The sequence below is a fragment of the Prionailurus bengalensis genome, chromosome A1 (genome assembly GCF_016509475.1).
Source record: "Prionailurus bengalensis isolate Pbe53 chromosome A1, Fcat_Pben_1.1_paternal_pri, whole genome shotgun sequence".
Taxonomy (NCBI): domain Eukaryota; kingdom Metazoa; phylum Chordata; class Mammalia; order Carnivora; family Felidae; genus Prionailurus; species Prionailurus bengalensis.
This window is the reverse complement of record NC_057343.1, coordinates 104,716,069-104,742,084: the sequence shown is the minus strand read 5'-3', so window position 1 is coordinate 104,742,084 and position 26,016 is coordinate 104,716,069. Positions and strand designations below refer to the sequence as shown.

The following is a 26,016-nucleotide window of genomic DNA, read 5'->3' as shown; positions in this document are numbered from 1 at the left end:
GACACACGTTTTGTTGGTAGTTTTGGTCACATAAATAAAATGGGGGGAAATGGCCAAAAAACTTAAGGTCACACAACTCATAAAACGTGGACCCAGACATCAGGCATTATTTTCCTGATTTCATCTTCTTCCCCCTGTATCATTGCAACCCCAGAATTTAAATCCTTTTTGAGTTGTGGACTGAATGCTTGGGAGGCACGAAGTACCAGTGAGTTGGAAGCAGTAAAGAAGAGGGGAGAAGCAGTTCAAAAAAAAAAAAAAAAGCATATTGTCTTATGTTACGTTATGCTTATGTTAAAAGAGTTTACGAACTGACAGAACACAGTGTTATTAGCAGGGCAGTTTAACCAACGAGTTTTTATTAAAAGCCGGGATGCACCAGGCATAGTTGTACAGGAGGCTAACAAATCCAAATGTTGTAACTAATTCATTTATTAGCTTATCTGATCAAACAAAATACATTTCATAGAAATGATTATAAAACGCACTGCCGATAGAAACAGAGTATCATTTATATTACAGATCTTATGGTACCTAAATAATTATTAATAAAAACCAGCCAACTCATATGGGAAACAGAAGTTAGTAAACCACCAGTTACTTCTTTATTTTCGTCAGCAAGAGGGAGAAGCATGCACTTGTCATGCTCAAATGGGCTTCAGCGTTCACTATGGACATCCTGTTTCAAAAGTAACATAGTTCACCTGTCCATTTAAAAGTTCAGTGTTTTTCATCCAGTATCAAAGCACTATGGTACTTTTTGGTTTAAAGATTAGTTTTGGTTGCAGAGTAAGCTTAATTTAGTACTTGAGTCCCATGTGTCACAGTTTCTGGATCTGGGGTGGGTGCTGACCAGTCCAGTTAAGTGTTAGTTGAACAAAACACAACACACGTGGGATAGTTTAATCTGCTCTGTGATATTCTTGCCAGTACTCGATTGAGAAGATACACAGGTGATTTAAAGCAGAACAGAACAGCAGGAGGGGGGAAAAGAAAAACATGCTGGTGTTGCCTGAGGCGAGTCTGTCCGTTAGAGCTATTTCTTGCTGTTTTGGAGAGTTCTGGCTAATTCTTGTAAGGATCGTATCAAGTTTATTGGCACGTGATCTATTCCTTACTTTGAAGGTTGGTTCAGAGGGGTGTACAGGAGAGAAAAGGGGCAGGGAAAGGACCGAAAAGGCATGGAGTGGAGTGTGTTTGCTGACAGTCAAGTTAACTGTGGAACCACAATCATCCGAGAGGGTGTCCACCAAGGCCCTTCCTGAGACCTCCAGAGATGGGTCTGTTTTCTTGAGGAAGAAGCACTGAAAACTTCCTCAGACAGGGTCCATGTTTATTGCACAGGAACCAAAATTATTTCTGTTCCCCCCTTTCCTGAGCTGGAGACTTCCAAGTGCACACATGGCTAGGGATGCCCATCAGCTCGCTCCTCTGGCCAGCAGGGAGCGCTCCACCACAATGACTGGGGGAACGAACACTTTCTTCAAAGGGAAGCACGAGGTATCATGTTGGCCCGAACAATGTGGTCCTTCAGTCACCATTCTCAAGCAGCTTCTGTAGGTTGTTTTGTATCTTAAAATAGTAAGAGAGAAGTCCCTGTTATTAAAGAGAATGGAGGGGCGCCTGGGTGGCTCAGTTGGGTAAGCATCTGACTTCGGCTCAGGTCATGATCTCACGGTTCTTGGGTTCAGGCCCCAAGTCGGGCTCTGTGCTGACAGCTCAGAGCCTGGAGCCTGCTTCAGACTCTGTGTCTCCCTCTCTCTCTCTGCCCCTCCCCCGCTCATTCTCTGTCTCTCTTTCAAAGATAAACATAAAATAAAACCCAGAATGGAATATATCAAGGGCCTATCTGCCATGGCGTACATAATTCTGAGAGGAATCGATTCTACCTGGAATAAAAAGCTACCCATGGGTTCAATTTAAATCAGGCAAATGCTTTTAAGTGGAATAAAACTCTGTTGATAATCCACTTTAAAGTGAAAAAAAAAAGTGCTAAAAAAAGAAAGAATGGCACTGCAATAAAATGTCAGGAAAGACCAAGACAAGTCTGATGGAAGAAAAAGAACAAAAGCACAGGACACACCAAGTGTGACCTAAATGCAGAGAGAGTGGGAAACTGATCCTTAAAGAGCCTGTGTATCATGTGGTGTCTGATTCAAATCATCAATGTTTAATACTCCTACCAGATATTACACATTTCCCAGATGACTGAATGCCACAGATGAAGGGTCCATGACATGTCTTTGGATCTCGAGACTACAGTTCAGTGTTGGGCATTAAAAATGTGCTTGGTAGAGGTCTACTGAGTAAGCGAACTTGGAAGATTTCTGAGCAAGGAAGTCTCAACGAGCAACAGTGTGATGGCAGTGGGGAACCCCATGGGACAAAAGAAAGAGGATATGTGTATGTTTTTGTGGAACAGTCTGCGATGTCCTGTAGGCAAAGAGGGAAGGATCTAGAACGCGTGTGCCCCGAACTTCATGTGTGCTCACCTTAACCACACAGAGAAAATTTCACGTATGATGTGGAGACACCACGAAACAAGACCAGCTACACAGACAGGAAGTAGCAGAGGACGGATAAGAACACGGGTCTGTCTCTTCACTGCTCCATCACTAATGCCATTGGCAGCACTAAGAAGGTACGTATTGGTGCACCTGTGTGGCTCTGTCAGTTAAGGATCCGACTCTGGCTCCGGTCATGATCTCACAGCTGGTGAGTTCGAGCCCCACATCGGGCTCTGTGCTGACAGCTTAGAGCCTGGAGCCCGCTTCGGATTCTGTGTCTCCCCCTCTCTCTGCCCCTCCCTTTCTCGTGCTCAGTCTCTCTCTCGCTCTCTCAAAAATAAATATTAAAAAAAATATATTTATTTCATTACCCATGAAAGGCATTGCCTTCATTCTCTCATTCCTACTCCCTATCTTTCCTACCTACCCCGCAGGACCCAAGCTACACAGAAAAGCAAGAGTGGGAAGGTAGAAAAAGAAATGAAACAAAGGAATTATGACCAAAATATATAAAACACACCTACAAAGAAACTCAAACCAGGGGGATAGCTGCTATTTCACCGCCAGGCTGTGCTGCATTGCTCTAGCGGAAGCCATGCATGAGACATGGCCACTGGTCTGCCTGTTGTGGACAGGCTCTCCTGTTTCTGTGTCCCTTCTTTCAGCATGTGGTGCCCTGGCCAGGCCTGGCACAACAAGGGGGCAGCAGGATTTGGTGTGCGCTTCTGGTCCAAGAATACCACTGAATGCCAGAGTGAACAAACCAGAGAATTCACACCATCCCATCCTCTAGGTCAGCATGGAAGCCAAACACTTGTAAGCATTTCATCACAAAACCAAAAAACTACCTCCGCTTCTCAGCAACTAATGTTTTATTGATTTACTCTCGAAAGTTAATTTATTTTGAGAGAGGGAGAGCAGGGGACGGACAGAGAGAGAGAGAGGGAAACAGAGAATCCCAAGTAGGCTCTGCACTGTCAGTGCACAGCCCGACATGGGGCTTGAACCCACGAACCGTGAGATCATGACCTGAGCCAAAACCAAGGGTCGGACCCTTAACGGGTTGAGCCACCCAGGCACCCCTAGGATGAAATATTTCTAGGGAGGAAAAGCAAAGGATAGACCAACAGGGAAAATGAGATTGAGACCTAGGTCTTTGTGGAAATAAAAAATATTCTTTCACATTTACCGTGCAGTCCCCTGGCTGGGTTTGGCCATTTAGGCTGCTTGCTGCACCCCGGAAGTGTTTTAAGCGTGTCGCCCCTGCTCTGTGGCCATCAACAGTCACCACCGCTACCACCCCAACACAGGAAATAAATGAGTCACCTTTTCTAATTTCATTATGTTAGCTGTAAGCTCTTGGCAGAGGACCTCCACGTTTAATTGGACTTGTGACCCCAGGCCGGATGGTGCTGTCTGTCTGGAAGAACAAAAAGAAAAACGCTGTGGGTAGGCGGGGGTGGCAAGGGAAGAAGTGGAGTGAACACAAATTTATTTGAACAGAAAATCAGGTTACAGTAGTAGACAGTGAGCCTTTAACTTGTGAAGATTACTGCAGGGCCTTTCTGATGTTAAGTCCAGACTGGGTGTTGAGGGGACTGTATCTTAAAAGCTCAGCTGGAAGTCTCTTAAGCTGTTTTTGTTGAGGTGGCTGTGTTGTGCCTTGGCTTCCAGACAAAAATCAGGCAATTCTGCTCAAGCACATGGCTTCTAAGACCTCTTTTGTTAACCTCTCATGTCCTCTCCATCCCCACTACTGCAGAAATTTGCAAGAATTATTGCTCTCCTCAGTCACAGGCATTTTTTTTTTTTTTTTTACAGGAGGAGGAGCCATTTACACTAGAACTTGCAGAATGTTTAGGAATGTCCTTAATCAAACTGATTGCTTTTGAAGCGTGAGACTTTAGCAATTCTGTTTTTGAGACTTGCCATGCCAATGTAACCGCTGTGGTCTTGTAACAGTTGGAGTCAGTGTTTACCATTTGAACCGTTTATGGCATGGGCTCTTCTCTTCCCCAGGGTCCACTGGGGTCATCTACCAGCTAAAACTGTAGGAAATTAAGAGATATGTACATTATCCTGGAGATGTATGTACATTATGCTCTAAAGGCGTTTATTGGATTTTTACATTAAGGTTTAGAACAGGGGTCTAGAACTTCTCCGTGTTTCTTGATTGTAATTTATTTTTAGATATTTAGTTTTTAGATGGCAGTGAAGGGTCTATTTTACACAGGATCAGTTTTTCACATGGTAAATTTCAGATGGTGATTTACTTGGTAAATTATGATCATGTAAATATTAACAGAGCCATCAGATGTTTTGTGCTTATTAGTACTAAAACAGTTTTTTCTTTACCCTTGATCCCTACCATCAAAATCTTATATCTCAAAAAAGGAGGCTGAATTGGAATGTTTCAGTGTTTAGATGAGAGAACTGTGATCCAGAAGACTGACCCATCAACATGAAATTCTGACAGTGTACAGGCTATTAATATACTAGTGAAGCTGGTAAAAGGAATGGTCCAACTAAACAAGTACAAATAGGGATTTAGCTATCGGGCAGCGTGGCTGAAGCACCTTGGGGTAAGAAAGATACGGGGGAAGCTCAGGTCCTGTAAAAGTACTTTATGAACAAATTTTTCCCGTCATGGGTATTCCTGGTCTCATGTCATAAATAATCATTTTGATTTTTCCTGTAAGTGATTATTTTTCAGATTGTACTTCTTCCTGAGTTGATTATTTAAATAGTGGAATGAAATATTCCATTTGCCCTTGTTAGTGGCATTTCCCCTCATCATCACCAAGTTAGTGAAATGATAGTAGGACATGAGGTAACACTTTCCTAAAAAAACAAACAAAAAAACAACCTTGTATATGATGGTGAACTAGGAAGTAACACTAGATTTTTGCAGACTAAGTATGTTAACAATTTGAGTAAGGGTATGCACTATTTCAGACTATTCTTTAGGTTCTGCATTACCTGTTTAAATATATATATATATTTATTACATATATTTAAATGCATATATATATATGCATTACACCAGTAATGCAGAACCTAAAGAATATATATATAATATATATATATATATATATATAGTGTATATATATATACATATATACACACACACACATACACTACATACACACATGTCCAAAAGAATCTATACGCCAGCGTCTGTGTCAACTACTACTCAGACTTTAGGTAGTTGTTTGAGCACAAAGTTGTTTGTACCCAGAATGGTACAGCATAATAGTCCTCCAATTATAGACCCAGGCTGGCACCATCAGCATCAGCTGGGAATTGACAGAAATGCAAGTTCTCAGGCTCTCCTATCTAGTGCCTCAGAAACTCTGGAGATGGGCCCTGACATCTGTTGCAACAAGCCATCCAGATGATTCTGAAGCACAGTCAAAATAGCCTGACCCAGGTCCTACGCTGTACCTCACAACCAAGCCATCGGTGGGCTGGAAAGCCTACCCTCTGTGTAGTCATACAGACTTGCATTTGAATCCTGATTTTACTACAAACTGTAAAACAAACCGTAAGACACAGTAGAGTCTCTAGCACATGGTACAAACTCTGTAAACGAGTGTCTCTACTTCCAGAACTTGGGCTAAAAGTATGCTTTCTAATACAGAGTAGTTTATTTTACTTTTTTAGGCAATGCATCAAAATCCTTACATGAATGGATGTAAAGGAAAGAGCTCTAGGTCTAAATGGGTTTAATTAGGTCAGGCCTGTTAAAAATGACTGATGGGGATACCGTCTTCATGGTAGTGGCTTCGATGGCTGTGGTTGAGTCACTGACATGCACCTCTTTGTCCACGCCCAGGAACTACACCCCCCTTGAGGTGAGGGCTAGGAGACAGTCGCCCAAATCAAGCCTCACGTAGGCTGGCTAGAGGGCATCGCTACAGAAGATCAAGTTGTGCCCCTGGCAGGTACGCCCCTAGAGGATGAGGTCCCCTGGGTCAGTATGGAGAAGAGGCTCCGACCACCTTGGATGTAGCTGGCCACATGCTTGGAGATAAAGTCCATGGTTCCCGGACCCATGCTGGGAAAGTAAGAGGGCACACTCCCAGGTTGGCCAAAGAGGAGAAAAAGAGGACAGGCCAAGCCAAGCGGTGAATGCAGTATACAACAGGCACTTTGTCAACGTTGTGCCCACCTTTGGCAAGAAGAAGGGCCCCAATGCCAGTTCTTAAGTCCACTGTAGTCCTGGCTTTCCCCAATAAGGCGAGTTAGTCCAGTCAAAAAAACAAAAACCCCCAAAAAACATCGTGAAGGAAAATCTTCACAGATGCATTCGGCTAATTACTAGTCACATGGATCTTCATAGTGGTCAAAAGTTTCGTAACTATAGGAGTTCATATAAAGAATTAATACATGAAAAGTGAGCTGAGGTACTTGAATTGCTTCTTTCCTATCAATGTCTTCACCCACTGCCATTTTACTAAGGTAAGTTTTGCTGGTATAGGTTAATCAACAGGCCAAGGTCACAAGTGAGTCTTAGGATAATAGAACAAGATAATGTAAAATCAGGCTTGTTTCTTGCCTTATCAACCTAAGAATGGTTCAGAGGCACAGGATTCATTTTGGGGACCCTCCCACCTACGTCTTTGCTTCCCACATACACATTTCAGAAAATGTCGCATACAGAATGTAGACTTAATTCGTGTTTGCTAAGGATGGTAAATGCCAGTCAAACATTATGCTAGTCTCAAGAGCAAGCAGATGATAGCACTAGAGGGAATTGTCTTACTCATTATGATGAATGTCCACAGTGGAGGTTAGTGACCCCAGCCTCTCCTCCAGAGTATTAATTCTGTATCTCATGTAGAAGGTCGAGATGATTAGTGCACAGACACTGGAAAGGGATAAAAGAGAAATTCTCAATAGGTTAATGAAGTGCTGTCCATAAAACAATCAAAACTCAGAGCCAGTGTTGGACATTTGAGGCAAGATATTCTCCAAAATGAACTTGCCAAAGAGACTTGAAAAAGGTCTTTTTTCCAACAGGCTGATGCTGGTCAGAAAACTTGAGAGCTAGAAAGAGATTTAAAATTCTCTGGCCCAGCTTCCTCAATTGACAAACAATGGCCATCCTACTAGGATGTCTCAAGGCCATGCCCAAGGTGGATTACCAAGCCCATGGTCCTACTCCCAGTGCTGTGGCCCTCACCAGAAGGGCCTGGCAATGAGTGCCTAGTCTTGTTATCTGGTGACTCATAAATTCCCTTCTTTATCTGGAAACCAAACTGGGCACATCCTCCTTGGTTGTCAGGAACAGCCTAGAACTAGGTCAGGCTATTTTCAGAAAAACAACTGATTACAAACTGGAAGCTGAGGGGGAATTTTTAAAAGTCAATGCCTGAGTTTTCGTTGAAGGGGATGATGGTATTTTAAAGCTGTTTTGGCTTCTATCCAGAGGACATGGGATAGATGGGAAAATAAACACTAAGGCCAACGATGCTTCATAATTCACAGAACAATTTTCTAACGAATGGCATCCACTCAGAACTTAGTTCTCTGCTGGATCTGGCACATTTTGGTTTTCCTTCCTCCCTTCTATTTACTTAAATAAGGAGATGAATATGAAAATGTAACCTAAGCCTAAGGGGGGAAAAATGTTGGAAGAAGACACAAAAATTATCAAAGAAAAGCTCTGGATCACATTAGAGACAACTGAGATGTGTAAAGGTTCTTGCAACCATGAAATTATTTTTTTTTAGAGAGTGGAATCATTTTCTTTTTTTTCTTTATTTTTAAAAAAAAAATTTTTTTTTTTTCAACGTTTATTTCTTTTTGGGACAGAGACAGAGCATGAACGGGGGAGGGGCAGAGAGAGAGGGAGACACAGAATCGGAAACAGGCTCCAGGCTCTGAGCCATCAGCCCAGAGCCTGACGCGGGGCTCGAACTCCCGGACCGCGAGATCGTGACCTGGCTGAAATCGGACGCTTTACCGACTGCGCCACCCAGGCGCCCCGCGAGCGGAATCATTTTCTAAAGTCATTCCTAATAAATTCATCTACTTACACGATTGCGTAAAAAATAAGAATATGGTGGAGAGTCGTACATGTCTGAGGCTTTACTTTGTGTAAGATTCCAATGGTTTCTGACTGACCTGTTGGGAAGAAAAAAAAAGGAACAGTTTTAAAACTACAACACACCTCCTTCGTCCAGCAAAATCCCTATGGGGAAGGGATAGTTGAAAGAGATAATTATTCCTGGGTAACAGAAATAGGAGAAAACATGAAGTAAAGCCTTCCAGGTATCTTTTGATTTTTTTTTTTTAATTTTTATTTTTTTAAATGCTTATTTTTGAGAGAGAGAGAGAGAGACAGACAGACACGAGCGGGAGAGGGGCAGAGAGAGAGAGAGTGGGGACAGAGGATCCCAATTAGGCTCCATGCTGACAACACAGAGCCGGATGTGGGGCTCGAGCTCACCAACCATGAGATCATGACCTGAGCCAGAGTCGAATGCTTAACCGACTGAGCCACCCAGGGGCCCCTTTCCAGGTGTCTTTTTAACCAGTAGTTCTAACTCCTTCCAACTCGTTTCATCCAGTTTATACTTACTGAGAGCCTTCTCTCTGTCAAGCACTGCACTGGAGTGAATGGTAAACCAAACAGACACCGTCCTTGCCCTCACACCAGTATAATTGGTAACCAGTTAGGAGGATAATTAGTAAATAAAAAATAATCCAGTAATTTGAGTTTTACCAGCCATTTTGGAATCATAATCTCAAAGTATTCACAATAACAAAGGGGCCTCCATGAAGGCCATTTACCTTTGTATCCTCCATAGTAAGACACAGAACTGGGTACTGTTTGTTGAATGAAATGCAAAAGGAAATAGATGTTCAGTAGAAAGGGGAGGAGGGAATATGAGAGGCAGTCATCAAGTGAAATATGAGGCCCTTTAAAAGTTACAGGCAGATGTCTGTCACTATCCCATTTACCCAAGACATTGATTCCTTACCATGTGAAGGGAGACTCTTGGCTTTTCCTTCAGGCACTCTATTCACATGGGCATCTGCCCGAGTTGGTTTTGTTTCTCCCTTGGAGACATTCAGAACTGTCTGGGATTCTGTCACATGGAAATCTATCAAACCAAAATGGAGCTGGCTGAGTTTTCTTCCCAATGCATTTAAAAAACACAGGAGCAACCACAAAGCAAATCAGTCTCACAACATGTGGAATGGCCAAGAATATAAATTGATCTTCTCACAAGTTTGTTCAGTGGTTAGGTATTGAAATCCAATACTTAAGCAAGTAAGAAAATGATATAAAGACAGTCTGTCCTTAGCCCAGTGACCATTGGGGACCATTCAGCTCTAACAGTGAATAGTATCACTGAGATAAGAGAAAACATTCTATGTTTTTCTCTTTCAACCACCCTCATATTATGTCGATTTAAGAGATATTTATTGGGGTGCCTGGGTGGCTCAGTCGGTTGAGCGTCCGACTTCAGCTCAGGTAATGCTCTCACACTCTTGAGTTTGAGCCCCATGTCGGGCTCTGTGCTGACAGCTCAGAGCCTGGAGCCTGCTTCCGATTCTGTGTCTCCTCCTCTCTCTGCCCGTCCCCTGCTCATGCTCTGTTTCTGTCTCAAAAATAAATTAAAAAAAGCAAAAAAAAAAAAAAAAAAATTAAAAAAAGAGACCTTTATTGTGTATAAAGAGAAATGGATTTTTATCATGTAGACCATTCTTTTCCCCTAAAACTTTCAGACTACCCTTTCTCCAAAGTCCCTTGTCAATTTTTTTTTTTTCTAAAAGTTTATGTATTTTTGAGAGGAAGGGCAGAGAGGGAGAGAATCCGAAGCAGGCTCCGCCCTGATAGCTCAGAGCCTGATGTAGGGCTCAAACCTATGAACCATGAGATCATGACCTGGGCCTAAATCAAGAGTTGGTCACTTAACTGACTGAGCCACCCAGGCACACCTTTCTCCATTGTTAATTAGTCCCTTCTTAATTGCTGATTAATTGACAAGGTACTGATTTCTGTTGGTTTTGTCTTTGTTTTTAAGGGGTGACATGAGGATGTTTTGTGGAGCATGACATTTTAGAAATTTCTCGGACCTCGAGAGTTCTCGGATTCAGGAGTCTGGGAACCAGAACTGCTGTATCCTTCCATGTCTTGCCGCCTTTGTCGAACTACTCCATCCAGATCTGAGAATTCATCGTTGAAATCCTGAAGGGAAACAAGGCAGTGTACAAAATCCAGTTCCCCTCATTACACAGGCAGGCCTCTGGAACCCCTAGGCCTTTCCACTTAGGCCTAACCTATAAAATACTGAAAAGAAGGGAAGATTACCCCGTACCACTGGGATTTCCCCCAACAGGGCAGAGGATCTGGTTACTGAAACACATTTTTTCTGGGGAGTTAGAATCCTGTCAACAGTGGCCAACTTGTTTCAAACAACAGATGTCTAGGGGGAAAAAAAAAAAAAGAGCTGAACTAATGATTGAAAAGCTTCCAGGATAAAACTGGAGAAGTCTCTTTAGGATGTTGTAATGAGAAAAACTGATTGACATGGACATATATACGAGAAAAAATAAGATGTCAAGTTTTCTAAAATACATGTGTTAAATGCAAAGGTACTCGTTAAAACACAGTTTAAAAAAGGTATGGAAAACAAAATGGAAAAGGGCTTTAACAAGTTACACACTGAAAGGAAAGTTTTGGCTATTTTTCTTCCCTCTCTGACTCCCTTAAAACCCAGTCAGTGCTATTACTTTTGAATTCCAGAGGAATGATGGAGGGGTAAGGAGTAGGGAAAAAGCAGGGATGTTTTAGTTTGTATTTCATTTCCCCCCACAAGTGCTTAAGAACTGGAGTCACAACAGGTGTCATTAAAATGTCCTGGGGAAGGTCCTGTTAGGCTGAGCTTTTCATGATTTAGGTCGCTGCCAAATGAAGAGACTTATCTGGTAAGCAAATGACCACACTTTCAGCTGATACTAGCTATCTGTTGATCGTTTCAATAACTCATTTCCATTTCAGGCACGAATTTATAGGAGGCAGAAAGTTGAAAAATTCAAGTCTCTTGGGTGTAACAATTAGTAATTGAATGCCTATCATCTATCAGACAGTAGGCACAGCTCCTTGCATAGACGACTGCACTCAATCTGCACAGCCACGTCGTGAGGTTGGCATTTTACTGGATGAAGAAACTGAGCCACAGCAGTTCAAGAGCTTGTCTGATGGCATAACTCAGCTGGGTGGAGCCCAGATTTGAAACCAAGTTTGTTGGTTCCAAATCATATTGTGTTTCATTTTCTTTTGTCTTGCTCTCCCCTACTTTCTTTCAAGGTGTGTTTTTTTTTTTAAACTGAGATAAAAATTCATGTAATACAAAAGACATCATTGAAAGCATACAATTTAGTGGTGTTTAGCACAATCACAATGTCATGCCGCCATCACCTCTGTCTTATTTCAGAACATTTCCATCACCCCCAAAGTGAAACCCTTTACCTATTAGCAGTCACCCTAATTTCTCTGTCTTCCCCCATCCCTTGGCAACCACTAATCCACTTTCTCTCCCTATCAATTTGTCATGTAAATGGAATCACCTAGTATGTGGCCTTTTGTGTCTGGCTTCTTTGACTTAGCATCATGTTTTTGAAGTTCCTCCATGTTGTATCTATCAGTTCTCCTTCCTTCTCAGGGTCAAATAGTATTCGGTTGTATGGACATATGACATTTGACTTATGCATTCAGAAGATGATGGACGTCAGGATTGTTTCTGTTTTTTGGCTATTATGAACAAAGCAGCTGTGGACATTGTTATACAACTTTTTATGAGGACAGGTTTGCAATCCCTGTACTTTTTCACAGCTCTTAAAAAAAAGATTTGTAGATGTTAAAACCATGGGCTCATACCATTACACCAAGGTATTTCAACATGTAATAGTGATTTGTTTGGGAATAATTACTTGAATAAATACGGCTAGAACTCGCTTGAGCCAACATGATGCCACCATAGGTAGAAAACGTGTACAAATGGGGGAGAGCTACTTTGCACTGGAGATTTACTGTACTGTCAACGGAATCTGAAGGAATCAAAAAATCTCTTTCACTTGGTCACTATAGAGTGCTTCTTTTATAATTATTTCTGGATGTTCCTCATCTTTTCTCCTAAGCTAGAAAGTCTTGAAAGGCAAGAACTAGTTTTGGGTTTTCTTGGTGTCCTTATAGCCTTACACTAGCACAGTGCCTTGAACAGAGAAGACAATCAGTGATTTGTGGGGATGGACCATGCCCCTCCCCCAACCATTGGTGAATCCCTCTAAAACAACACTGACAAGCAAACGGAGCAAGATTTTAGGATTACCTCCACGGACCACCCACTCACCCAGACAGCCATTAACCTGTTTCTTAAAAAAAAAAAATTTTTATACTTTATTTTTGACAGAGACAGAGAGAGAGAGACAGAGCACAAGTGTGGGAGGGACAGAGAGAGAGAGAGAGAGAGAGAGAAGGGAGACACAGAATCCAAAGGAGGCTCCAGGCTCTGAGCTGTCAGCACAGAGCCCCCCGTGGGGCTCGAACTCACACACCGTGAGATCATGACCTGAGCCCAACTTGGATGCTTAACCGACTGAGCCACCCGCAGGGGCCCCTATACTGCTTCTTTTCTTTGGTAGGACAGCTCTTCGATTACTTGGAAAAAGTTGATGGCCTTCTATGCCCCGCCCCATTCTTGAGGACAGAAACACCCTGTGTCTTCAATTTTACCTCAGATATTAAGGTCCCCTGGTCATGGTGTCAGGAGAAGTGTAACTGTGGGACGCATCATCCCCTTTCTTTCGCACTGAGCTAGTTAGGTAGGCAACTCACCAGAGGCAGAGATGAAGGGCGGTCTGCCCGGAAACTGTTCTCAAGAGAAGACGGGTTGGGACTGTTCCCAACACTTGTATTCTGAAATTAGTGAAACAAAAAGGAAAACCAGATCAACTACGAAACCACGGGAAATACACAAGAGAGACAGCAGGTGAGGCTCGGGGATGTTGTACTCACTTCTAAGTGTCCACACACAGATTTTAGTAGTTTGTAAGTGGAATCTCTGGAGAGTAAGGAGACAAATATGTACTGCAAAACAAAACAGAGTGATTACGGAACAGATACTGCCTGACCACAAGTCAGAGTTCAGAGTGCAAAACTTTATCTGTATACATGTTTTCTTCTCTTTTCCCCTGGTCTACAATCTCATTCACCTCTATCAGTTTTTATTCTGTTCCTGGAATGAACAAAATCTACTCCCCCACAACAGCAACAAAACCTTTAAGCCCCCTTTAAGTAATAAAGAAATGCTAAATGGTATGAAGGCTCCAATACCCTGACACTGATGTCCCCAACAGGCAGGCAAGACCTGGACACTAAGAAAAAAAAAAAAGGCTAGTGATATTTGCCAGAGCCTCTTTAAAACTTGTTCCCCTCTGCCTAACCCTTTTCTTTTAAGGTATTTAACAATTCCCAAGGGTCTGCTTTCTCTGTTCTGACCTAGATTTCCACTAAAAATTTCCCAGAGGCTCTCACAGGCTCGTTCTTTTTCAAGCCACTTCCAGATTCTTCCTTGTACAAATATGGAGATTTTTCTAGTGGATGCTTACACACAAGCGATGGGAAAGAAGTGAAATCAGATTAGACAAGTAATTTGGAGACAAATGACATAAGGAAAAGTAATTTTACTAAGCGGTACATTGAAGAAAATACTAAAACTCCCTCTTTCTCCACCTATTAGAGCCACAAAATCTTTTCACATCCCCTTTTCAGAAGTCTGTGATTATCCCTTTCACTCATCAAAGAGAGCACTCGATATGCTTTTTTTTTTTTAATTTCTTTTTTTAATGTTTTCTTATTATTGAGAGACAGAGAGACACAGATCATGAGCAGGGAGGGGCAAGGATAGGGGGAGACAAAGAATCCAAAGCAGGCTCCGGGCTCAGGGCTGTCAGCACAGAGTCTGATGTGGGGCTTGAACTCACAAACTGCGAAATCATGACCTAAGCCAAAGTCGGACGCTTAACCGACTGAGCCACCCAGGCGCCCCTCGATATGCTTTCCAAGCAAGCACGTATTCCAAAGTAGTTAACACTATGGGTTCTGCATTAGACCTACTTGCAGAGTCTGGCTCTGACACTCAGGAAGTAGGTGACATTGGGCTAACAGCCCCACCACTCTTGGCTTCAGTTTTCTTTTTTTAATTAAAAAATTTTTAAAAAAAATTTTTATTTTGGCAGGGAAGGGGCAGAGGGATAGGGAAAGAGAGAATTCCAAGCAGAGTTCATGTTGTCAGCGCAGAACCTGAGGCAGGTCTCCATCCCGTGACCCTGGGATCATGACCTGAGCTGAAATCAAGAGTTGGATGCCCAACTGACTGAGCCACCCAGATGCCACTTGACTTCAGTTTTCGTGACACCTACCCCTAATAGGTAGCAGTGTGGGACAAATGGGAAAACAGAAGGAAAGTGTTTAGCATATGCGTGGCGAGAAGTACATGCTTATTAGCCATTAATGTTAACATTTTTTTTTTCCAAAATATTAATATATTTCCTACCACGTCAGAATAGCCTCTTATATCTTTCCTTCACTCTGCTTCCCTCTTCAATTTATCCAGTATGGTTGGAAATGGAATGTAGCTTTTATGCTTTCATAGAAATATTCAGTAAAATATTAAAACAATTAATTTCAAGGGGCGCCTGGGTGGCTCAGTCAGTTAAGCGTCCGACTTGGGCTCAGGTCATGATCTCATGGTTCGTGGGTTCGAGCCCCGCGTCAGGCTTTGTGCTGACAGTTGGGAGCCTGGAGCCTGCTTTGGATTGTGTGTCTCCCTCTCTCTCTGCCCCTCCCCTGCTCATACTCTGTGTCTCTGAAAAATAAACATTAAAACAGTAATTTCCAGTGACAAATGAGTAACCATAGAATTCTACTCCATTTGGCCAAGGTGAAATCAACACCACTCTACATGTAGGTATTTCTGGTTGCACACGTTTGGGGCAGCCCAGCAGTATCGAGAAGCTCTAGAATTTCTATACAGAAGAACACAAGACTTAAAGCAATCTGGAAGCAAAGTGGGCCTAGGAACTGGTCCTGAAGCCACATGTGTACAGCAAGAACCCAGTTTATGTATTTGGGATGGTTCTGGAGAAATACCAAGGGAGAGTGTGGGGGGGCTCTTCAATATCACCCTGCCTCACCCATCAACAGTGGGGTGGTGGTGGCTGTTTCAAATATTAAATATTAAAGAAAGTGAATATATCAGTTTAGCCTGTTCTAAGAGATATTAGGGAAAGGGAAAGGGAAGCTGGGAAAGAATTTTTTTTTTTTTTTTTGACCTTGATCAAGCAAGTCTAATGAAGTCAGCAGAAAATGCAAAATTGTCAACAAGTGTGTGAGAATAAAGTTCCTTGTAAGGGGAAACAACACTACAGAAATAGGACAAAGGAAAGGCACCTTGCTCTGAGGCGTACTCACCCGGTCTGTGACTGTCGCTATAATCAGGGCATTTGGCACCAGAAGGGCAGTTTTGGTTTTCTTTATTAGGGTGACGGAGAAAGCCGGAATAGAGATCTGAAACAGAGTCAGTGAGTTAATACGGGTTCAGGCTTCATAGGACAGGACTTCAAATCGTCATATTCAAGGGAAAAATTTTTTAAAGTTTAACTAAGAAATCAAAACCAGCACTAAGCTCTCCAGCCTCCAAGAAGAAAAACCAGTCTCCTCAAAGTTCTGTTTACACAGCCAGAGGGCAAATGTACATCATCAATTCTACTTCAGGGCTTGGTGGGAAACCTTCATCTTGAAACAAGGGAATGAATGCAAAGAAGCACAGCCATTTTAAAGACAGGCCCAAGGCTCTAAAGCAGTTATGTGGACATCCACTTGGGGTTAATCTCCGCATACACCGCTCGCCTACATCCTGAGGCACATGCGGGTAGGGAAACACTGAATAGCACTGGGAGACACAAAGCCTGGGACGTGAATTCTCAGCTCAGTTCTGAAAAAAGAAAACCTTGTTTTATTTTTATTTTATTTTTTTTTATTTAAAAAAAAATTTTTTTTTTCAATGTTTATTTATTTGTGGGACAGAGAGAGACAGAGCATGAACGGGGGAGGGGCAGAGAGAGGGAGACACAGAATTGGAAACAGGCTCCAGGCTCCGAGCCATCAGCCCAGAGCCCGACGCGGGGCTCGAACTCACGGACCGCGAGATCGTGACCTGGCTGAAGTCGGACGCTTAACCGACTGTGCCACCCAGGAGCCCCAAGAAAACCTTGTTTTAAATGAACCTGGAGGCCAGAAAGGGGAGCTCTTGTGCCCCCACCTCTGGCCCTCAGTTGCACACTCCAACAGGAAGAAGCCCCCCCCCCCCCCCCCCCGCTTTACTACTCACACCAGCTGGAATAATTCCTCCTTGCCCAACAACAAGCTCAGCCAATAAGAAAATACATCTGATCCCGTGAGAAGCCCTGAATTCTCACTTCCCTCCAATGGGCTTGTGTTCAGAGCAACCCTTCCCAATTTCCTCCTTTTCTCTGTAATTTAACTTTCCCTCCTTTGATCTCCAGACTTGCCTATGATTTGCCATAGCCTGCATGTCTCAAAGTGCTATTCCTGAATAAACCCATTTTGCTGATAAAACAACTGGCTGTTTTACTTTTAAGGTCCACGCTATCTATGTGACCTACTCAACCTTGAAAGCTACCCTTTCTAAGCCTCAGTCTCCTGATGTGTAAAATGGAGATAATCTTACCTTTCCCCAGGATTTTCTGTTGATTAAATGAGATAATATATGGAAAATGCCTAGCAGTCATTAAGAAACTCACTCATTGTACTCACTTAGGAAGCCTGTGCACAGACTAAAATTAGAACAATACAGAGAAGATTAGCATGGCCCCTGCACATGGATGATGTGCAAATTCATGAAGTGGTCCATATTAAAAAAAAAAAAAAAAAGTCATTTCCTCATTTGTCTCCTAAAAAAAGATTGGGTAAAATAAAAGAACTCTAACTTCTTTTCTGGTTCAAACAATAGAGAATTAAAACAATGACAAATGAAGCAGCTACCATTTGTTGCCTCCTAGTCACCAAATGAGAATGTTATCTAATTATGACAGTCCTGGGAAGGAGTTAATCTTTTTAAAAAAATTTTTTTAGGTTTATTTTTATTTTTGAGAGAGAGCGAGAGAGCAAGCAGGGGAGGGACAGAGAGGGGGACAGAGCATCTGAAGCAGCGAGTCCGATGTGGGGCTCGAACTCACCAACTGTGAGATCATGACCTGAGCTGAAATCAAGAGTCAGATGCTTAATCGACTGAGCTACCCAGGGACCCCAGGAAGGAGATATTCTAAGACATAAGGAAATGTGTTTCAAGAGGTATGTGACTTGCCCAAGGTCATAAATATAACAGGTTACAAAGATGAACCAATCTGATCCAAGATGTGCGTTGTTTTTCATACAACGTACTACATGCATGGACCAGATACTATAAAGACCAGATGTTCCTGATACTTTTATGTTATATCCCTCCAACCCACTTTGGATTCACAGAGAAATGGATAATATCCCTTTGATCCTGGAAAACAGAGTAACACACATCCAATGGCAAAATGACCTGACTCCCTCCACGGGTACACACACTCACATGTACATTTTGTAAAAATGCTTTGCATATTCTAAAAGAGAACAAGGTCAGTGGGGGGAGAGGAGGGCCTTAGGTTAGTACTGCCAACTTGAAGGAAGAAAAAAGAGCTTTTAATTCTGAATACTTACATTCCCATATTTAGGCTTATGAGATGGAAATGTTCTATTCCTCAAAGTTCCAGATAGGAAGACTATGGAAGAAGGAGAGGCTAATCTTTTTTAAGTTTATTTATTTATTTTGAGAGAGAGAAACAGAGAGAGAGAGAGAGAGAGAGAGAGAGAGAGGGGCAGGCGCAGAGAGAATCCCAAGCAGGCTCCACACAGTGCAGAGCCCAATGTGGGGCTCAAGCTCACAAATTGTGAGATCATGACCTGAGCCCAAATCAAGACTTGGATGCTTAACTGACTGAGCCACCTGGGCACCCCGAGGGGCTAATCTTAATGAGACATTTATTTGCTAACAAGTATTTTGCTAAAGAACTCTACCCTCTAAAATTTTGAAGAATGAGATGACTCCTAAGTTTTAAGTTGGGATACCAAGATGGATGAGGATATAAAAGTGAATCTAATTTTGTTTCTGAGTAGTGACACAAACACACAGAAACTAGGGGCTATAAATTTGGGTATCTTCATAACCTAAGGCATGGAACACCTTTAAGAAGGAGTTTTCAACCAACCGCTTCTTAAGTATAAAATGACAGGCAGATCACATTTGAGAAATAAAGCATCAATCACTTTTCCGTTTGGGCCTAGATGGAATCTTATACGTGCATTTAATGTTATCAGCATCTGAAAATACTGCCAGAATGATCGAAAGGTCCTGATTACATTTATTAATATTTTTCCAGGGGAGAGTGTCTAGAAAATGTCTCTTCCTAGAGTGCACTGTTTGGTTGACTTTAGTTCATATTGGAAGGTGCTGGACCCAGTAAGGACAGTCTGCCCCAGATCTGAGGACCCAATCTCCCTGACACCATCCTCAGAGGGGAAGAAACGTACAAATCACTCTCATGGTTAGTATTTCCCACCTCCTGGTAATTTCCAGTCTCTTGTCTCTTAGAGTAGCTGTAGCACATCCAAAAGACGCACTACCTGGTATTGTCCCTATCACTCTTTTTGTCGTGAGGGCATATCCTTAGCCAGTGTCAGGGCGACACGACCATCCAGCCAAATTAGGACTTCGTAAAAATAAACTTAACTCTCCAGGGCGGTAGCAGCCCCAAGAGTCTGAAAGATGGCACATCGTTTCATGTTCAAGGCATGTGTTTCCACAACTGTGACAACAACAATGTACAGCCAGCCATTTACATTTGGTCACGTGCCTTCCCAAATAGCATCCCCAAAATAACCCGGGGAACTGGTGTCCCCATTCCATTCGTCTGGACAGTGTGCCTCAGGGAAACTGAGTCATTTAAATGGCACCACTCAGCTAAGAGGCAGAACTGGTCCTCCTCCCACAGGACGTCTGCCTGACACGATTTTTTTTTTAATGTGTATTTATTTATTTTGAGAGAGAGAGAGTGTGTGAGCAGGGGAGGGGCAGAGACAGAGGGAGAGAGAGAATCCCAAGCAGGCTCTATGTTGTCAGTACAGAGCCCAGCGCGGGGCTTGAACTCACGAACTGTGAAATCATGACCTAAGCCAAAATCAAGAGTCAGACACTTAACTGACTGAGCCACCTAGGTGCCCCTGACAGGATGCTTTTTTTTTTTTTTTTAATTTTTTTTTTTCAATGTTTGTTTATTTTTGGGACAGAGAGAGAGCATGAACGGGGGAGGGGTAGAGAGAGAGGGAGACACAGAATCGGAAACAGGCTCCAGACTCCGAGCCATCAGCCCAGAGCCCGACGCGGGGCTCGAACTCACAGACCGCGAGATCGTGACCTGGCTGAAGTCGGACGCTTAACCGACTGCGCCACCCAGGCGCCCCTGATTAAATGCTTTTGATTAAAAAAAAAAAAAAAAAGTCTCAGGAGCAGAACAGAGAGACGGTACAAGCAGGCCTTTCATGCCAAACTACCCAGAAATGGCCCTAGTATTGAATGTATTGTCCATTTAAGCCTTAACGGTGGTCCTCTGAGGCAAGTAGTATATGTGCCTTCTGGCGCAGAGGAGGAAGCTAAGGCCTAGCGAGGCTAACTCACTAGGTCACAATCACACGCCAAGGGAGACGTGTAGCCAGGACTTGAACTCATTCATGGTTTGTGAGTTCGAGCGCTGCATTGGGCTCTGTGCTGACAGCGCGGAGCCTGATTGGGATTCTCTCTCTGCCCCTCCCCTGCTCCCCTGCTCATGCGCACTCTCTCCCTCTCAAAATAAATAAGTAAACTTAAAAAACAAACAAGAATTCCCCCATCCCTGGGGCGCCTGGGTGGCTTGGTCGGTTAAGCGTCGGACTTCGGCTCAGGTCATGATCTCACGGTCCGTGGGTTTGAGCCCCGCGTCGAGTTCTGTGCTGACAGCTCAGAGCCTGGAGCCTGTTTCAAATTCTCTGTCTCCCTCTCTCTCTGCCCCTCCCCTGTTCGTGCTCTGTCTCTGTCTCAAAAATAAATAAACGTTAAAAAAAAAAAATTAAAAAAAAAAATTCCCCCATCCCTTCCATCCTTTAACAAAGACTAAGTCTTTGTTCACTAATGTCTCTAGACGCGCTGCTTTCATCAGAGATGTTGGCTCTGTCTGAATTCCTGAGAATTAGCCTATCACACTGAACAGGAGATCATTGCTACCCAATCCCTTCCGTACTCCATGAACAAGTTCTTATAAATAAGAAATCTAGAAATACAGTGGAGCACTGCTTAATCGTGCTTTGTGTGACACTGATTCGGGTAATAGTGTTTACCAAAGTATGTGTATCCAGACACGACTCTTTATGATTTGGGAACAACATTAAAATAACACGTCTGACCCGAAGAGTGGTGTGCTAGTCTGTTGACCCAACACCAGCAAAATGGAGAATTTCCATTGTATTTGTGATGTGGTCATTGTCTAAAAGCCTGACAGGGGCTTTAGGGAGACTATTTAAATAAAACCTATCTACCACTCAAAACAAAAGGTTTTCAGTCAGCGACTTCATGGATATAAAAGTTGCTTATTTATAATCATGAATCAGAATGATTCAAAACTCATTAGGTCACACGACCCTAAGAAGGTGTTTCTCTGACTCCTCGCTGTGGTGGCCTGAATGGTGTGACATCGCCCGTCAAAGGGACAGAATGTCAGTGGGATGGAATTATCTTTTTCCCTCTTATGACACAGTCCCAAGGTCTTTGCTTAGGAAGGCAGTGCATTGGGAAAACTGCCAGTTCCTTCAAGCTATCCTCCTTAACAGCTCACGTGTCTTGGGCCTGTCCTCCCCCACATCTGTTTTATGAGAAGGACAAGTTGTCAGTTGTGGTCCACTGGGGATGGTGGGTGTTTGACTCTCTCAGACCAGGCCGCAAATGTTTCAGTTTCTGCTCATGTGGTGCTGGTGATGCTACAAAGTGAGCTCTAATCACTAGCTTATTGATAGGCTTGTTTTTCTACGTGTCTCTGACTGGTAACTGATAGGTACACCGTGCAAAAATCATTATTTATTTAAAAAAAGGTCTTGGGTGTAATATATGTCTTTGAAACAAATTATGGCACACTCTCCAAATGAATAGCTGTAAGAGGTCTCTGGTGACATCTGGGTAAAAAGGCGTTAGCATAGGGTTGTGGGAGAGATATATGTGTATAGAGAAATACATCGAGAGTGGTCTTTAGGGGAAAAGGGAACTTGGTGTCATTTAGAGGCATTTAGAAACTAATATTAGGAACAATGATGAAGGAAATAAACATATAAGGGTATGATAACAATACAAATATTTATAAACACACTGAAAATGACTGATATTCACAATATATAATAAAGTGCATAGCTTTCTTTTAAAAAAATTATACTAACCTTAGTGTCTTTTCCGAACACCTTGGAATGAAAACAAATCCAGTTTTCTGATACGAAGAGCTTCCCCTGGTATAATATCTCTTTCTGTAGAGCACACGTAAAACCTGGGAAAATATATATAAAAGCATTTAGAGTTTCCATGTAAAATAAAAATTGCGCATGTATGTTGGGGACTCAGGATTGGCAGAGGCAATACACTCGTACTCAAAAGATCTGTCACTTCATTGTCAGTCATCTTTAGTGGAATAAAGATATGGGGAAGAGGGTTTGTGTTTTATTCCAAAGCCTTACACACAGGAGTACAACAATCAAAATGGCAAGACAAGGCTATCATTGTGAATAAGAGTTCAAGAATGGAGTTTCAAAATGTCCTCTACTTAGGAAGGTATGTCGGCCTGTGCTAATGTTGGCAGTCCTGCCCCTCCTTCCCTGGGACTGTCACTAATGACTCCTTTTGAAGTGGATGATCTCACTGTGGGAAGCGCATGTGACCCACATGTTTGGCCATCATCAGAGGCATCCTGCCTCAACATCTGTATCCTGGAAGCTAGAATGGAACCTCGGTCTTAATGGACCTAAGAGGAGCTGAGTAGGTCCTAACTGGCGTGCTGGATAAGATGTTCTGGTGTGATAATCACGCCCAGTACAGCTCAGGGACGGACACGTGTCTGCACATGAGAATCTGTGTTTCCTTTCAGCCTTCTTCTAAGTGGCCTCTCTTCCTCCAGCCTTGTTATCTGAAATCTCAGGACAGCCCAAATGCAGTGCACTGCAGCAGTGAATACAGAAGGTGAGGAGATCATTCCGGAATCATCTTGGAGGGTTCCCTGTCGTGTGGAGGGATTCAGTTTCCCATTCTACTCTCTCATCTTTCAAGATGCTTGAGGAAAGCTGAATGAAGCTGCCATCACTGTTACATCATAACTTTCGAACCCACGTTCCCCTTGGTGATTCTGTTCCCAGACGGAGCCCGCTTTCTCTCCCCCGGCCAACTAGCGTGTTTTCAAAACAGTCAAACAGGTCAGAACTTACTCTGCCTCAATGGTTCTTCAGTGGGGACATCAAGAAACAGCTTGTGGAAGTGCATGTTTGCCTTATACTACAAGGAGAACACAACACAGGCGTCACCGCTGGCATTTCTTGGCATAACATCACCAATTTTAACTTCAATGTAAATTACATAACAGATTTCCCCTCCCTTCACAGAGTATCTTTAGGAACTCCTTGTCTCTGATCGTACAGTCTTCGACACAACCCCTCAAAGAAGGCAGGGCACAAAGGTTTCATTTTCCAACAAGGTAGTGACTTTCTGGTTGGAAAGACACGTGAAATCATGCTGCAGCCTTGTGCCAAGGTGGCTGGCCAAGGACGTTCCTAATAAATGACACAAAGGGATCTCACCAGGGAAGGTAGTAGATCCTAGGACACTAAAGATCCAAGTACTCTTGGAGGACAGCAGTGGTTAAGAGCTCAGATAAACCTAGTTCAAGTCTTGGCTACATGTCCCCTTTGGTGTGTGACTGTGACCTAGTGAGTTAGCTTTGCTGGGCCTCAGTTTCCTCCTCTGTGCCAGAAGGCACATATACTACCTGTCTCAGAGGACGGCCATAAGGCTTAAACGGACAATACATCCAAAAGACCCACTACCTGGTATTGTCCCTATCACTCTTTTTGTCGTGAGGGCATATCCTTAGCCAGTGTCAGGGCGACACGACCATCCAGCCAAATTAGGACTTCGTAAAAATAAACTTAACTCTCCAGGGCGGTAGCAGCCCCAAGAGTCTGAAAGATGGCACATCGTTTCATGTTCAAGGCATGTGTTTCCACAACTGTGACAACAACAATGTACAGCCAGCCATTTACATTTGGTCACGTGCCTTCCCAAACAGCATCCCCCAAATAACCCGGGGAACTGGTGTCCCCATTCCATTCGTCTGGACAGTGTGCCTCAGGGAAACTGAGTCATTTAAATGGCACCACTCAGCTAAGAGGCAGAACTGGTCCTCCTTCCACAGGACCTCTGGCTGACAGGATTTTTTTTTTTTTTTAATGTGTATTTATTTATTTTGAGAGAGAGAGAGAGAGCATGAGCAGGGGAGGGGCAGAGACACAGGGAGAGAGAGAATCCCAAGCAGGCTCTATGTTGTCAGTACAGAGCCCAGCGCGGGGCTTGAACTCACAAATTCTGAGAGCATGACCTGAGCCGAAATCAAGTCGGACACTTAACTGACTGAGCCACTCAGGCGCTCTCTGACAGGATGCTTTTGATAAAAAAAAAAAAAAGTCTCAGGAGCAGAACAGAGAGACAGTACACGCAGGCCCTTCATGTCAAACCACGCAGACTTGGCCCAAGATCGCCATAAGGAAGAGCTTTACAAAGGTCCTACAGGCGATCAATGGGCCCCGCAAGTCAGCTATTTTATAAACGCCTCATGTAAAGTAGGTTATCTCATGCTGCTTCCTAAAAGTACATTTTGCATCCAGAAAGTTACCCAGATTAAAGCGACGTATTCCAAGGAGGCTTTCCTGAGATTCTTTTTTTCTTTTTTAATGGCTACAGTGAGCATTGGTGGCATGAGTTGATTTAAAAGTAACCTGGGCCAAGGGGCACCTGGGTGGCTCAGGTGGTTATTTGTTCGACTTCTGCTAAGGTCATTATCTCCTGGTTCGTGGATTTGAGCCCTCTGTCGGGCTCTGTGCTGACAGCTCAGAGCCTGGAGCCTGCTTGGGATTCTGTGTCTCCCTCTCTTTCTGCCCCTCCCTTACTCGCGATCTGTCTGTCTCTCTCAAAAATGAAAGCGTTTAAGAAAAATAACCTGAGCCAAAAAATCCAAAAAACAACCTGGAACATGAAGTCTTCACAAATGTGAATGTAATAAATGGAAAAAAAAAAAAAAGAAGAAGAAGAAAAAAAGGCAGTGGAAATGATGTACATTAACAGGGACAGATAAATCCAATATTTGGCTCCTGACTGGATTCGTGGGGGGGGGGGGGGGGGGGGGGGCAAAAAACATTGATGCAGGCATTGACTACTGGAAGATTGTGGAATTCTGAAATGGATTTTATAGGAGTAATATTTTTGTGTATTTACTATTCAGTTAAATTTCTTGTGTGTGCCAATGGGTTTTTTGTTCTCCTTCTTAGGAAACACATATTCGAGTGTTTAGCGGGGGGGGAGTGTTAAAAAACAACCTCAAACTACTGGTCCCAGTAAGTATGCCACACTCCATGACACAGGACTGGGCTTAGTTACCTATCGGTGTGGGTTTTAGAGCGGAACTGAACTGCTTCTGGAGGAGAATCGTGACGGTCCACAGGTTTTCCTCTTCAGGAGGAAGCTGGGTTGCCTTCCATTCACACAGGTGCTATATCACACTCATTTTGATGCAAGGACATCACAACTCTTTTAATCGTTAGGCAAGCTAATTATCTTGGCTGGTTTTTAGACCAGCACATGACCACATAGGTCCCCGCTCTTGGGGCACTTGTCAGAGTTAGGGGTCACGGTATGCAACTCACCGCCACCCAGGATATACCAGAAGGTCAGTGGGGAAATATGAAACTGATTAATAGTCGGCCGAAGGATCTGCATCCTGTTCTGTGTTCCAGATTCTCTACTATCTGCCTACGAGAGTCGTGAATGGCAGGAAGATACACATTTGGGTCCTTCCTTTCCCTTGGCTCTAGGGGTCCCCCCATCCTCTGATCAGTGCAGTCCGCATTCCCAAGTTACCTGGCTGGAAGACGAAGACTTCTTCCTGTCCATCTTAGATTCATTTTTGCTTTCTGTTTTACAGTCGTTCTTATCACTTGCTAAAGAGGCACCATCAAAACTGGATTTTGACCTGAGCAAAGAGAACCCAGGGAGTCTGTAAGATGAACTGTTTAATGCTACTCATTAATCCTATTGTAATAAATCTTGATTAG

General features: G+C 43.2%; 1 protein-coding gene, 1 non-coding gene and 1 pseudogene across 3 annotated transcripts in view; 2 read left to right on the top strand and 1 right to left on the bottom strand.

The window, feature by feature from the left end:
* Positions 1-330: 330 nt before the first annotated feature.
* Positions 331-26,016, bottom strand: part of GRAMD2B (GRAM domain containing 2B) — a 120,788-nt gene continuing 95,102 nt past the window's right edge. For both annotated transcript variants that reach the window (XM_043586609.1, XM_043586618.1), the window contains exons 3-14: positions 25,823-25,934; positions 23,122-23,188; positions 22,090-22,193; positions 15,997-16,092; positions 13,540-13,611; positions 13,360-13,440; positions 10,599-10,710; positions 9,497-9,619; positions 8,549-8,636; positions 7,273-7,377; positions 3,834-3,927; positions 331-1,572 (exon numbers count right to left, since the gene is read on the bottom strand). In XM_043586609.1, the coding sequence (XP_043442544.1) occupies positions 1,531-1,572; positions 3,834-3,927; positions 7,273-7,377; positions 8,549-8,636; positions 9,497-9,619; positions 10,599-10,710; positions 13,360-13,440; positions 13,540-13,611; positions 15,997-16,092; positions 22,090-22,193; positions 23,122-23,188; positions 25,823-25,934 (1,096 nt within the window). In that variant the 3' untranslated portion in view covers positions 331-1,530. The remainder of the gene's footprint in view (positions 1,573-3,833; positions 3,928-7,272; positions 7,378-8,548; positions 8,637-9,496; positions 9,620-10,598; positions 10,711-13,359; positions 13,441-13,539; positions 13,612-15,996; positions 16,093-22,089; positions 22,194-23,121; positions 23,189-25,822; positions 25,935-26,016) is intronic.
* Positions 6,129-6,774, top strand: LOC122486906 (annotated as a pseudogene).
* LOC122496419 lies at positions 17,354-17,464 on the top strand. The gene has a single exon (XR_006300806.1). It is a non-coding gene; the product is annotated as a U6 spliceosomal RNA (small nuclear RNA).